Below are 15,749 nucleotides of genomic sequence, written 5' to 3' on the forward strand. Positions count from 1 at the left end.
TACAATCGGCGGTAACAAACGCAGACGAAGTTTTAGAAAAGACATAAAAGGAAGTAGATGCGGGTCGAATGACCGGTCCCTTTTCAACTCCTATAAAAAAATTAAGAATTTCATCTGTGGGACTTGTCCCAAAATCTAACGGACTTATTAAACATTTAAGTTTCCCAAGAAATGATAATACAAGTGTAAATGCAAATTAATACGAATAACTGAAAAGCGTATCTTATACATCATTTGACAAAGTTGCCGATATGGTAGTCGAATTCGGTAAAGGTTCACTCTTGGCAAAATGCGACATAAAATCGGGTTATCGGCTTCTCCCAATTATAACAGATGATTTCAATTTACTTGGAATTAAAATAAATGGGGAAACAATCATAGATAGGAATCTCCCACTTGGTGTGAGTTGTGCCAGTTTTTATTTCGAGTGTTTTTTTTTTAAAATGTGTTCACTGGTCAGTTGCGACACTATCAGGTCAAGATACTATCGATCATTACTTGGATGACTTTATTTGTTTTGGTCAACATGGAACAGAAAATTGCCAAAGCCTGGTGACAATATATACTACCGTATGCAATGGATACGGCGTTCCAATAAATACTGATAAAAGCGTATGGCCGACAACAGTGATCACTTTTCAAGGCATGAAAATTATTCGGAGAAAATGTTGATTCGCATTTCACTTGAGGAGCTCTCGTAATTAAAAGCTATTATATTACAAATTTTACCCCAGAAAAAAATCACTGTCCGAAACTTGCAATCCTTTGTCGGCAAACTTTTTTTCGAGCGACACGATCAAGCAGAGCTTTCAAAAGACGATTTTACGATGCAATGTCGGGCGTAAAAAAGAGTTATCAGAATAACGCAATGCATGAAGGAAGATCTATTGATGTGGTTAGAATTCTTGTCTAATTTAAATGGAATTTGCCCTATTCCGAACAAAGTCTGGCGCGACAGCGAAACCCTGCAGCTTTTCACCGACAGTGACAGCAATCCTAACTTAGGATGTTATTGCTATTTTCAAGGAAAATGGGCATATTTTCAATGGCCGGTACATTGGAAAAATGAGGACATTATGCGAGACATAACATTCTTGGAAATGGTCCCGGTACTGCTAGCTACGACCTTATGGGGTACCAAGCTATCCAAAAGCTTAGTTCTCATACATATTAACAATAACGCACTAGTGTCTGTGTTAAACAGTCAGTCGTCAAAGTCAAAAAGACAAATGCATTTAGTCAGGCAATTTGTATTGGCATGCATGCGCCAAAATATACTGTTTAAGGCTGTCCATATTGCATCTAAACACAATTTTATCGCTGACTTTATTACCCGTAAACAGTGAGACAGACTCTTGCACAGCGTGACGCTGTCACCTTTTCCGAAAGTAATCCCAGACATTTTTCGGAAAATTATCTCCGGAATGAAGCTAAACGAATAATCAAATCGTCTTTGTCAGAAAATACTTCTTACGCTGTAGGTGTAAGGTGGTTCGAATAATTTAGAACCAAGCACGAACTATTTCAATCGAGGCCTCCAGCAGAAATTGTTTTCTTCCTTTCGTCTCTGTCACTGGAAGGGGTGTGGCATAATACCGCCAGACAATATAAATGCGCCATATGATGTCAATGTAAACTGTAAGGCACGTTGACATAACAGATAACTATATTGTGAACAAAGTATTAATAGGTATTCAGAGATCAAAGCCGTCAATAAAAACAAACCTACCATTTACCGTCAATCTGTTTAAGGACATTGTTAAAAAAATTACCATCAGTCTGCCATAATGTTTATGAGAGCTGTTTGTTTACCGCTGCTTTCACGTAGCCTTTTTCAGGGTCGGCGAAATAGCTTGAACCAACCGGAGCTTAAGTAATAGGGTTCTGTCCAACAGGGACGTATCGTATTATCCTGTCAAAGATGCGCTTTTGCTTACTCTAAGGGGTCCCAAAACCGATCAGCAATCAAAAGGGCAGGTGATCAGACTTAAACAAAACTGGAAAGTCACTATGTCCAATAACTAGCTTTGAACAATATGCGATACGCAGACCTAAAGTAAGCGGCACACTATTTTGACAATCAAATGGCACGCTATAAACTCGTTCACAATTCTCTTTTGTTTAAAAGAAAACCGTGATTCTTTTAAACTCCGATTTCGGAAAATACAACACTCATTCATTTCGTATTGGGCCTGAAACAACCGCCGCAACGGTTGGCCGCTCTGCGGATACAATAAAGGCTGCTGGTAGATGAAATCAGAGGCGTATGAGTCGTATATTAAAGCAACTACCTCTGGAGTTATCCCTAAATTGATTTAACTCTCTCCTTCCCAGTTAGGTGTCAGACTCGTGTGGATGGTGGGCTCTTCAATCATAAAATCAGCGTTTTGCCACTCCAGAAATAAAAGCATAAACCTTCATATTCCCAAATGTGAAATACAGTGACAAGGATACGGTGGTATGCGATTAATGGACGTCGGAAGAAAGTTGCAACACTTGGCCCGCGCAAATACTAATCCTCCATCCGTCTTGGTTATCCACTGCGGTTGTAATGACATTGGAAAACGTAAACTAAAAGAAGAGATGGGTGAATATATTATTTTGCTCGACAAGGTCAAACGATTGCTTCCTAACGTTAAAGTAGTATTTTCTCAAATTTTGTCACAAACCCGATGGCGATATTCTTCCAATAATGTCACTATGAATAAAACGAGGCGGCGCCTCGGTAGTTTTTGTACAAACGCAACTCCGTCAAAAGGCGGTTTTTACATTTCCCATACGGTTAATTGCTCTCAACTACTTCCCGACGGCGTTTACCTGACACCAGACTTGGTCATAAGTGCCACCGCGTATAAACTTCGTGAAATCTTCAACTTATAATGATTTGCATAATACGTGCGCAGGCATTTCAACATCAACGTATATTCCATTGCAATTTACTTACTGTGACGCCAGCTTCATATATTTATATTAGAACCATGATTTAACTATTTTACTTTGAAGTGCCTTCTTGTGAAACACTTAGGTGCAAGATATATAAACAACCAAAATAATAATCATGTAAAAGCAGATTGGACAACCAACGAAATACTAGTAATCTTAACTACATATATACAGTGATGGTCTTACACAGTTGATACCATATACATGGCCTTCAGAATTCTTAAGGCCGGAACGCTTCAAAACTTGTATTGCCATTATATACGCTATGCTATGTTTGCCATGCTATGCTATAGAATACCCATTGTACGCTATATTTGTCTATGTAATAAATTGCATTGCTGCGAATTTTTCGCGTCGCCATGAAAACGCCAACCAAATTATTGGCAGGTGTCACAATAAGTAAAACTTTCCTGAGGCTACTTTGGCCCGGCCTTAGCTCTTTGCAATAGATGATGAAGATGTGTATAAAACAGAAATGCGACATTCAGCTTTTAAATCTTGCAAATGCTTTTAATGCTCTGGGCTCTTCATAACGCAATAAAGACGTTTTCTATTTGGGAAGATCGGCTTCCACTATCTCAGCCTCTCATTGGCGATTGGCAACTCTTAAATAACTGTTTATGGACAATTTGTGGTATTAAATAGATTGCTCGGACCTGATCATAGATATACCATGACAGAACCGTTGATATTTTATCTACACTTCGTCCGAGCCTTGTCCATTATTTTCCAAACATAAGATAAAGACAAACAAAATGAATTAAATATTGAAATGTTATGTTTTCCTTGATTGTAATGATGGGTAATAGGATATCCACTACGGGCTGCCTTAGTTCCTGCTCTACTTCCGATCATTAGTATACCAATAATCAGTGGTTGTTATTCTTAAGATGATATTGCTATCTTATTATACTAGTTCTAACGAATTTTCTTTTTGTATTTATGTAGTGACATTTGAATAAATTAAATTATAAATTACTAAAATTTAAAGTGATCTTGGAAATCAACATGACGTGTCCAACGAATATATAAACTATTTTAAAGCCCTATAAGGTATATTTTACTGCATACTAACTTCTGTCAATTGAATAAACTGTTATGTTTCCGTTTACGCCTAATGGCCTAAAGGTTCACAATTGACGTTATTCACATTCACGGAGTTGATGGGAACTGAACAATGTAAGCCATTTTAAGCCATTTGATAAAATAATATAAAAAAATGAGAATACATTTTAAATGTCAATGATTTTGCTGTTGCTATAGTCAACTAAGATGTTGCTTTTTTGTTGTGTTTAGCAAGTTTTATTTCATATTGAAAAAGTTATTCAAATATGTAAGTGTAATGGTTGGAGGGCAGCATCCGGCGGGAAGTAGCTGCCAGCAGTTGTCATCTTGTCTTTTCATTTTTGTATTTCATGGATATTGTAAGTGTTAGTTCATAAAATAATAATTTTTCTTCGAATGTTTTTTTTTAAAAGAATCATTTAGAAATTGTGATTGGTGTTTGAAAAATACGAAAATGTCATAAAATCTGCATTTTCCCACTGTTAAATATTCATCAATAATGGTATTTATTTTGTGTAAGTAATTTTTATTTTGAACGACTGCATGTATATTAAAGATTATTCATTGGTCATTAACTTTAAGATAATACCGTTATAAATGGGTAGGGATCTACAGTCAAAAGTCACAAGATGCACGTGTTTTTTTAGATTAATGGAGAAATTGCATGACTTAATTTGTTCTGTTATACATGATTTCATTTTGAATAAGCCACAAGTTGTTTTAATTGTGTACGTCCAAACAGCATTTTTGATAGAAATAAATCGTAATCATTTATCCGACGACGACCGGGTACGTGCTATCGGATTTACAGAAGTGGAGTGGATTGTCGAAAAAATTGCACGGCGCTTCAACGTTAACCGTGCAACGATTTACCGCTTATGACAAGGGTTTAAAGCGAGAGGGACCGTTCGTTATACGTCGCGGTCTATCAGGTGACCCAGATCCACTTCCGGCCAGGAAGACCGATACCTTGAAGTAAAAACTTCGCTAGAAAGAGGTTTTTGTCCATTGATGCGATGTATAAAACTCTAAGGACGAGGTGGGGTCAAGGCGCAAGACCTGTTTCATTCCAAGTTATCTGTAGCCAAATGCACGCCGTCACGTGTTCAGGCGATGAAACCAGGCTTACAAGACCGACACATACATACCCGGCTAATATTTTGCATCGAGCATGCATGATGGAACAGAGCGCAGTGGCGGCCTGTGTTGTTCAGTGACGAGTCCTTTTTTTACCTTCGGAATGTTGACGGACGCCAGCTTGTGTGGCGCCGACGTCGTGAGCGTCATGCGCAGTGTGCCATGCCTTGTGTTTGTTGACGGCTCATTGACCGGTCAACGGTATCGAGACGAGATTTTTGGACCTCACGCGTTTCCGTTCCTACGACAGAACAACGTCGCCAGCCAATCTATCAAGATGACAATGCTATGACCCTAAGGGATGCAATTTTGAACCAGTTCGTCCAGGAAAATGGCATACAGCGCATAAACTGGCCCGACCTCTCGTGCATTAAACACGTGTGGGATGTTCTTGGGCGCCGCGTTTCTCTGATTTAAAATGCACATAACACCTAGTAGACCTTCGAGTATTTCTTGAAAAGGAATGGGGTGCGATTCCACAACAAGAAATAAGAAAACTCGTTTTTAATCATGAACAGCCTGAATGATTGAATGCAGGGACAATGTCGGGGGATATTCACATCATTAACGATAAAAAAGAGAACGTAAACGCCTTTATTAACAAGATAAAATTAACATTAAAATATTGAATAATAATTATAAGACAAAAATAATTGTTTTCAAAACCGGGACTCTCTCATCTACATATTAATCCGACTGACACTATCAATAGAATGCAAACAACAGATACCCATCAATGAGTTGAAAAATGAGTCGTCACTTTTTGTTTTGGCCAAATGCAATAATGTAATGGACAAGCGTATAACCCACAGTTATTTACCGATAGTTAAACGAACGCTTGAATTCCACTTTGTGAGTAAAACATTGAGTTGTATGAATTACTTGTCATATATTTGCTTGCAGATGAAGGGTCCCTTTATCCTGCTCCTTGCACTGATTGTTGCAAATACTGTAGAAGGAAGACCAAGGCAATCATCACCAAGGAAATTCTATGGTATTCTCTTTTTAATACATTTAAAGTTACCTTTTCGAAGACATGCGCTGCTATTTGCTACACAAAGACATTCGCTGCTTTTTGTTATACATGCGTTGCTATTTGGTGGTGGTGGTGGTGGTGGTGCTTATGATGATGATGATGATGATGATGATGATGATGATGATGATGATGATGATGGTGGTGGTGGTGATGACGATGATGATGATGATGATGATGATGATGATGATGATGATGATGATGATGATGATGAGGAGGAGGAGGAGGAGGAGGAGGAAGATGAGGAGGAGGAGGAGGTGGAGGACGAGGATGATACAATGTGTAATTGAATAAATGAATAAAACAAATCGTTGAAGGTATGCCGCATCATGAAGCTCCAAACTGTGATGAACAATTTCAATGCGGCAGGGGTCATCCCATGGGCTACCCAGAGTGCGTGCCTGCAAGCGCCGTTTGTAACGGATTTCCGGATTGCTCGAATGGCGCCGACGAGAGCGGATGCTCGAGTATGTACTGTTCAATCTGTAACTTGAGGGGCGAAAACAAACAAATGCTATATCTGATTCTTATTTGATGTGTCTTGGAACCGATCGAGTTAAGTAATGTGTTTTTTTTTATTTTATTTTTTTATTAAAGTTATCTTTTTTAAAGACTTCATTCGAAGCAAAATATTGCCTTTCGACGTAGCTCTTATGAGGCAATTTATCACGTGTTATACACACACTGATATATAAATGTATATAAATTCTATTACCAACAGACCCAAATTGTGGGGCATTTGGAATGATGACGTGCAATGACAGACGATCCTGTGGGAAACTATGCGACGGCTTTACGCATTGTCAAGGATTGGAGGACGAAATGATGTGCCGTAAGAAACGCTTAAAATTGAAAATTTGTTTCATAAACCGACTGTACATGTTTTTAGTTTAAACACATAGCTTCAGGGAATATGCAATTGATCGAAAATGGATCGATAAAATGTGGTTAGCATCCGCCGTGAAGGAAATGATAGTAATTATATGAATTCTTATAATCAATAACCTATTCAAAGGTCAAACGGCATCGTTATTTTAACACTCCTGGTGATTTGCCATGCTAAAATTTGTAATACAGTTTTTTACATGAATAATGCATTTTACAAACTATGCCCGAGTCTCTTTAAGAGTCATTAGGACCTTTTCAAATTTCAAGCAACAGAAACATAGATAGCAACACAGTAGGCGAGGAGGGGGCATACTTTTTACCGATCCCTCACATGAATAAAATACCATCGTAGGTATGATATGCAAAAAACAAAATTGCCTTAAACTTGCTCCCCGACAAAGTACGGGGTCACCTTTTACAGCCCCTACTCATAACTTAACGACATCTAATATGTGTCAAAGATACACGCAACAGTATGTATGAACGTGCTTTGATATCACAATGGTATTAAAAGACAGTCAGTTGAAAAACAGTTTACGATGTATACGTTCCTAACACTTTTTTAATGAGTTTGAAAATACCTGCTGGATTGTCAGGTCAGGCACATACATCTGAAACAATATCAAACTCCTTTTTTATTTTGATTAGTATTGAGCTCATGGGAAACAGTTTTCTTGACAAATATCAGTTAAGGTCAGCAGATGAAGCCAGTTATTACATCAAAACCACGTTACTATAATCACAGTATCCACACAGCAACTATGCCCAAATATGACATGGTTTCGAATCTCTAAGGTGAACTGCATTTTGCTTTTAAGGATGTTGTTATTCAAGTATATAATTTATCATTTCAGCAACGATTTGCCCGAAAAAGAGTATTCTGTGCAAAGATGGCAAAACGTGCGTTGACTTGGATCGTATGTGCGATGGACATGATGATTGCCCTTCTGGCGACGATGAAGACAAGAAGATTTGTGGTATGTTGCCATCTGCCTTTCAAATATGATAAACAACACCCAGGGGCGTAGCTACATGTAGGCTTTGTAGGCCTGGGCCACAACATTTTTGGAAAATGACAAATTCTAAATGGTCAAAATTGCAATAAAAACTGGTTGCTACTTAAACACATTGAACTCCTCAAAAGTTTTTATTCACGTTTGAGAAAAATCTTAGGAAAATGTTCCGCGGTGATATAATGCACTGAAAGGCCCGATGACCTGCACGGGAGATGGAACAGATTCCGTAAACGCTGCTGGAGACGATTGACCAGAATTTTACAGCATACGTTATTAACTATACCATCTACATCCGCGCCATGCGTGGAATCGTTTAGTCGTCAAAGGGCGTCAAAACATATCAATGAAACACACAGTCTCCAGATAGGCTGTCTAGCCTGGACCCTTGCACAACCAACGCGATATAGCCGTAGATGTTGACGCGATTGTAGAAAGCTTTGTTTTCACCCAAGCCCACGAATTAATAAGAGTTTTTTTAACTACATGCAGGGTGTATTGCTTTATTTGAATGTTATATTTGTATGTAAAATTAGGTGTCTATAAATTGCATATAAAATTGATGTAATTGTATCTTTTGTCTTAAAATTTAAAGCTCCAATGATCCTCCCAGATCACTTTGCTTCTATTAAAGGAAAATCTATCGGAGTATGTCCAACCCCCAAGAACTATCGGGCTTATAACCTTTTTTGGCCTAGCTAAGCCCCTGAACACGGGGTACACAATTATATGCGTACACGATTGCAGCCATACATTATATGTATGTTTCAAAGACATATTTGATATGTACGCGGTATATACCTATAAAGTAGCTAGTTTATGGTTACTATGTATGTCTTCCTTTCAGAGAGAATAAGTGGGCTCATGGATGGACAAGTCCGTTGCCCAAATGGAAACGTTGCCTACGTTTGCGATGGTGATAAACAATGCTCAGACGGTGCGGACGAGCAAAATTGCAGTACTAAACTAAGTAAGTTGGTTTGTCACAATTTTAAGTATCTAATACACATAGTACTTACATATAACTGCGAGTGGATACAGTATAAACAAACAATAGCGATTCCATACAGTATGTATATACAACAGCGAGTCCATACAGTATATACATACACAAACGATTGAATATAGTAAGATACAGAAAAGATTCCATACAGTATGTACATACAACTACGATTTCATACAGTATGTACATACAACAGCGAATCCATACAGTATGTACATGCACAAACGATTCCATAAAGTATGCATAAACAACAGCGATTCCATACAGTATGTACATACAACAGCGATTCAATACAGTATTTACATGCAACAGCGATTCCATACAGTATGTTCATACAACAGCGATTCAATACAGTATTTACATGCACAAACGATCCCGTACTGTATGTACATACAACAGCGATTCCATACAGTATGTACATACAACAACCATTCCATACAATATGTATATACAACAGCGATTCCATTCAGTATGTACATACAACAGCGATTCCATGCAGTTTGTATATACAACAACGATTCCATTCAGTATGTATATACACAAACGATTGCACACAGTATGTACATACACGAACGATTGCATACATTATGTACATACAACAGCGATTCCATACAGTATGTATATACACAAACGATTTCATACAATAGGTATATACAACAGAGATTCCATACAGTATGTAAATACAACAGCGATTCCTTGCAGTTTGTACATACAACAACGATTTCATGCAGTATGTACATACAACAACGATTTCATGCAGTATGTACATGCAACAGCAATTTCATACAGTGTATACATACAACAACGATTCCATACCGTATGTACATACAACAACGATTCCATACCGTATGTACATTCATCAGCGATATTATGATGTATGTACATACAACGACGAGTTCATAGAATATGTACATACTACTGCGATTGCAAACAGTATGCTCGTACAACAGCGATAACATACAGTATTCACATACAACAGCGAATCCATACATTATGTACATACAACAGCGAATCCATACATTATGTACATACAACAGCGAATCCATACATCATGTACATTCAACAGCGAATCCATACAGTATGTACATACAACATTGATTTTATTCAGTGTATACATACAACAACGATTCCAAACAGTATGTACATACCACAGCAATTTCATACAGTGTGTACATACACAAAAGATTCCATACAATAGCCTATACAACAGCAATTTCATAGAGTATGTACAAACAACAGCGATTCTATTCAGTATGTATCTACACAAACCATTCCTTACAATATGTATATACAATAGCGATTCAATACCATATCTACATACAGCAGCGATTCCATACAGTATGCATATACAACAGCGATTCCATACATTTTGTACGAACAACAGCGATTCCATACAGTATTTTCAAACACGAACGATTTTATACAGTATGTACATACGACAGCGGTTTTATACTGTATACAAATACAATAACGATTTCATACAGTATATACATACAAGAGCGATTTCATACAGTATGTACATACATCAGCGATTCCATAAAGTATGTACATACAACAACGATAGCATACAGAATGTATTTACAACAACGATTTTATACAATACGTGTATGCACAAACAACAGTGATTCCATACAGTATGTACATACAACAGCGATAGCATACAGAATGTACTTACAACAACGATTGCATACAGCATGTACTTACAAACGCGATTTCAAAGAGTATCTAAATACAACAGCGATTGCATACAGTATGCGCATACAACACCGATTCCATACGGTTTTGTTTATACACAATTGTTTGCATACAGTATGTACATGCAACTCCGATTCCATACGGTTTTGTTTATACACAATTGATTGCATACAGTATGTACATACAACTCCGATTCCATACGGTTTTGTTTATACACAATTGATTGCATACAGTATGTACATACAACACCGATTCCATACGAGTTTGTTCATACACAATTGATTGCATACAGTTGGTACATAAAATAGCGATTCCTTACGGTATACACATACATCTGCGATTTCCTGATAGTGTATCAAAAGTTGTTTTAAAAGAGCCTTCACTTGTAAAACCAATACCTAAGGACATAAAATTTCTGGCTGTCTATAAATGTTCACCCTTATAATAAACACTAATAGTGTTCCTTAACCTGCCAACCTTTTTAAAAATCATTACCTTATTCTTGGTAGCATTTACACTTAGCTTTCATATCTATCACAATACTCTTCTAATAACAATAAACCTTTCTTGAACTCACTCAAAATACCATATTTCAAAAACTCATTCAACAAATAATCAGGCCCTGCTGCCTTCCCAAATACCAAATATCTTCTAATCAAGAGTAAGCATTGTCTTTTAAGACAAAATCAGGCCTTTCATCATATCATGTAGTATAATTTCAAACACACTATTATCAATAAAATATTCCCAACAACTACCTTGTGGAACATTGTAAGTAAGACACAACAGAATATCATTATTAAATTTAACATATTTTTCGTCTGATGATTGCCCCACTGGACACGATGAGGACATGGATATGATGATTGCCCCCACTGGACCCACGCAGTTTTTTTGTTTGTTTTTGAGTGTTGGCATGGGAACTTGAAAGCAAATCATGATAAGCAAGTTTGACTTAAAACCAAATAAACTTATAGCTCTTTGGTGTAGTTTATATCCCACGACAATGTTTTTCCGTTGTTAAACAATTTGTTTTCACCACATGTCCTTACAAAATATTTCTTTTTTAGTTAAAAATATGTGAATTTTTCTATTAACAAAATAGTTAGTCTTCTACTTCATTACAACAAATACATAAATTACCATCTTTCAACTTTAAAAACAAATTTTCAAAATAAGTTACCAGGTTGTGTTACACTTTTCTTTTATTTCATAACGGAATTTTTTGTACCTCTTAAAAGGTATTGCAATAAATTTGGTTGTGTTGCAATATTGCTATTTGCTAAATCTTATATTGCAGCCCAGGAAATAGGCATGTGCTTGTGTGTGTCAATCTGCGTGCTTAAGGAACCGATTGAAGATTGCACCATTTTCTGCAATGATATCGGTGATATCCCCCCAGCGATGGCACCGTGTTTCTAACGTAACCTTCCAGTGTCAAGTATACTTACAGGACATGTACTGAAATAAATAGCAAGCTTCATATTGTTATTTTTTACTGTTCCTGGCGTCATTAAAGGTTTGCATCAGACAAAGAAAAACGGATATAATATACGGTCAAAACTCGTTATGTCGCAGTCGTCCGGACGTCGGGAAAAAGTTCGAGACAACGAACATTCGATATATCCATTCGAAATACCAAAATATGAAGCACGAAACAAAACATACTGAATTTCGAAAACCATGCTCACTTATATCAGCCATTAAAGTGGTATTGTGATATGTTTCCGTCGTGAATACAGCAAACTTACAATTAAAAATGGAATTTGAATTATTTGTGTCAACTTTGTTTGAATAACTTTATTGATAATACTAACACAATATCAAACAGGTACATACATAATATAATAATCAACGATTTAGTACATCAAACAATGATCGCAATCACATTTATGACTCCGACAAATATCGGCGGTGAGGGGGGTGTGGGCTTATTTATACTCTCAATCGGGCAAAACCCATTCGGCGAGTGTCCGGCCAGAATGTTAGTCATATTTGGTTTTCGAGCATGGTGTACAGACATAATGTAACCCTGGTTAGAGCTACCCAGTTCTTTAACGTGCATCAGTGTATAACACTGTTTCACGGAGTAAATACCGAAATATGGCGATTATTTCAGTAGACAGTCGCAACACCTCGACCAAACGTCCACAACTCGCGAGAAGTTACTCTTATTCGACTCTTAAAAAATATATCTATGCGTAATTCTGTTTTTAATATATAGCAAATTTATTACTTTACTACTGTCAATCAGTTAACGTTTGCTTTGATGTTTTGAGTTGATCTGAGAGTCATTATTGCATAAAACACCAATTAATCTACGCTGTCTTTAATATAATTTCTTAATTCAATGTAGATTTCAACTACTCTGTCAGCTTCCCTAACACTGATCATATTAAACATGTTTGCAACTTTTACCTCCAACAGACCCAAATTGTGGGTCATTTGGAATGATGACGTACAATGACAGACGAACCTGTCGAAACCATGCGACTGTTTTACGCAGTGTCAAGTATTGGAGGACGAAATGATGCGCCGTAAGAAACGCTTAGAATTTGACATTTGCTTCTAACAACGACTCTCCACCGTTAAGTAAATAATAATATTATATGAATTAGTAAAATCAAATTACCTATCAGACATGGACAAAATGCTTGCCCCACTGAAGACGATTATGACATTGAATGGAGATTGCCCCACTGAAGACGATGAGGACATGGACATGATAATTAACCCACTGGAGGCGATGATGACATGGACATGATGATTGGGTCACTGGAGACGATGATGACCTGAACATGATGATTACCCCACTGGAGACGATGAGGACATGGACATGATGATTGCCCCACTGGACACGATGAGGACATGGACATGATGATTGTCCCACTGAAGACGTTGAGGACATGGACATGATGATTAACCCACTGGAGGCGATGAGGACATGGACATGATGATTGCCCCACTGAAGACGATGATGACATGGACATGATGATTGGGTCACTGGAGACGATGATGACCTGAACATGATGATTACCCCACTGGAGACGATGAGGACATGGACATGATGATTGCCCCACTGGACACGATGAGGACATGGACATGATGATTGCCCCACTGAAGACGATGAGGACATGGACATGATAATTAACCCACTGGAGGCGATGATGACATGGACATGATGATTGGGTCACTGGAGACGATGATGACCTGAACATGATGATTACCCCACTGGAGACGATGAGGACATGGACACGATGATTGCCCCACTGGACACGATGAGGACATGGACATGATGATTGTCCCACTGAAGACGTTGAGGACATGGACATGATGATTGCCCCACTGGACACGATGATGACATAGACATGATGATTGCCCCACTGGACTCGATGATGACATGGACATGATGATTGCCCCACTGGACACGATGATGACATAGACATGATGATTGCCCCACTGGACTTGATGATGACATGGACAGGATCATTGCCCCACTGGAGACGATGATGACATGGACTTGATGATTGCCCCACTTGACACGATGATGACATGGACATGATGATTACCCCACTGGAGACGAGGAGGACATGGACTTGATGATTGCCCCACTGGAGACGATCAGGACATGGACATAATGATTGCCCAACTGGAGACGATGATGACATGGACATGATGATTGTACAAATTGAGATGATGACATGGCCATGATGATTTCTCCACTGGAGAAGATGATGACAGGGACGTGATGATTACCCCACTGGAGACAATGACCTGGACATAATGATATCTCAATTTGAGACGATGATGACGTGGACATGGTGATTTCCACTGGAGACGATAATGAAATTGATATAACGATTTCTCCACTGAAGACGATGATGAAATGGATATGACGATTTCTCCACTGGAAAAGATGATGACATGGACATGATGATTGCCCAACTGGAGACGATGAGGTCATGGACACGATGATTGCCCCACTGGCCACGTTGAGGACATGGATACGATGATTGCCCCACTGGGGACAATGATAACATGGACATGATGATTGCCCCACTGGACACGATGATGATATGGACATACGATTGACCCACTGGCCACGATGAGGACATGAACATGACGATTGCCCCACTAGAGACGATGAGGACATGTACTTGGTGATTGCCCCACTGGAGACGAGGATGACATGGACACGACGATTGCCCCACTAGAGTCGATGATGACATGGACATGATGATTGCCCCACTCGAAACGATGAGGACATGTACATAATGTATGCACCACTGGAGACGATGAGGACATGGACACGATGGTTTCACCACGGATACGTGGACTTGTACATGATGATTTCCACACTGTGGACGATGATGACATGGACACTATGATGGCTCCACTGGAGATGATGAGGACATGGACACGATGATTGTACCACTGAAGACGATGACGACATGGACATGATGATTCTACCACTGGAGACGATGAGAACATTGACATGGTGATTGTCGCACTAGAAACCATAAGGAAATGAACATGAGGATTGTACCACTGGTAACGATGAGGACATGGACATGTTGATTGTACCAATGGAAATGATAAGGACATAGCCATGATGATTGCCCCATTGGAGACGATGATGACATCATGACTGTACCGCTAGAGACGATGAGGACATGGACATGATGGTGGTTCTACTGGAGTGATGATGACATTGACACGATGATTGCCCCACTGGACACGATGATGACATGAACAAGATGATTGTCCCACAGGAGACGATGATGACATGGACACAATTGTTGCCCCACTGGAGGCGATGAGGTCATAGACATGATGATTGACCCACTGGACACAATAAGGACATGGACACGATGGTTGCCCCACTGGAGACGATGATGACATGGACATGATGATTGCCCCACGGGAGACGATAATGACATGGACATGATGATTGCCCCACGGGAGACGATAA

General features: G+C 38.6%; 1 protein-coding gene across 1 annotated transcript; it reads left to right on the forward strand.

Annotated features, from left to right (window-relative positions):
- The first annotated feature begins 4,096 nt into the window (after nt 1–4,096).
- On the forward strand, nt 4,097–12,260 carry LOC128219068 (sortilin-related receptor-like). The gene is made up of 7 exons (XM_052926886.1): nt 4,097–4,122; nt 6,049–6,139; nt 6,496–6,645; nt 6,900–7,010; nt 7,921–8,043; nt 8,927–9,049; nt 12,078–12,260. Exons 2-7 carry the CDS (start codon nt 6,049–6,051, stop codon nt 12,197–12,199), a joined length of 720 nt encoding a protein of 239 aa, XP_052782846.1. The 5' UTR covers nt 4,097–4,122; the 3' UTR covers nt 12,200–12,260.
- The last annotated feature ends 3,489 nt before the right edge of the window (nt 12,261–15,749 follow it).

This window comes from Mya arenaria, chromosome 15 (genome assembly GCF_026914265.1).
Source record: "Mya arenaria isolate MELC-2E11 chromosome 15, ASM2691426v1".
NCBI lineage: Eukaryota > Metazoa > Mollusca > Bivalvia > Myida > Myidae > Mya > Mya arenaria.

Bases quoted from the DNA above. Each gene is read 5' to 3' on its own strand.
- LOC128219068 (XM_052926886.1), top strand. From the start codon at position 6,049: ATGAAGGGTCCCTTTATCCTGCTCCTTGCACTGATTGTTGCAAATACT. The intron at 6,140-6,495 runs GTATTCTCTTTT...AAATCGTTGAAG, and splicing joins ATCACCAAGGAAATTCTATG to GTATGCCGCATCATGAAGCT. The intron at 6,646-6,899 runs GTATGTACTGTT...TATTACCAACAG, and splicing joins CGACGAGAGCGGATGCTCGA to ACCCAAATTGTGGGGCATTT.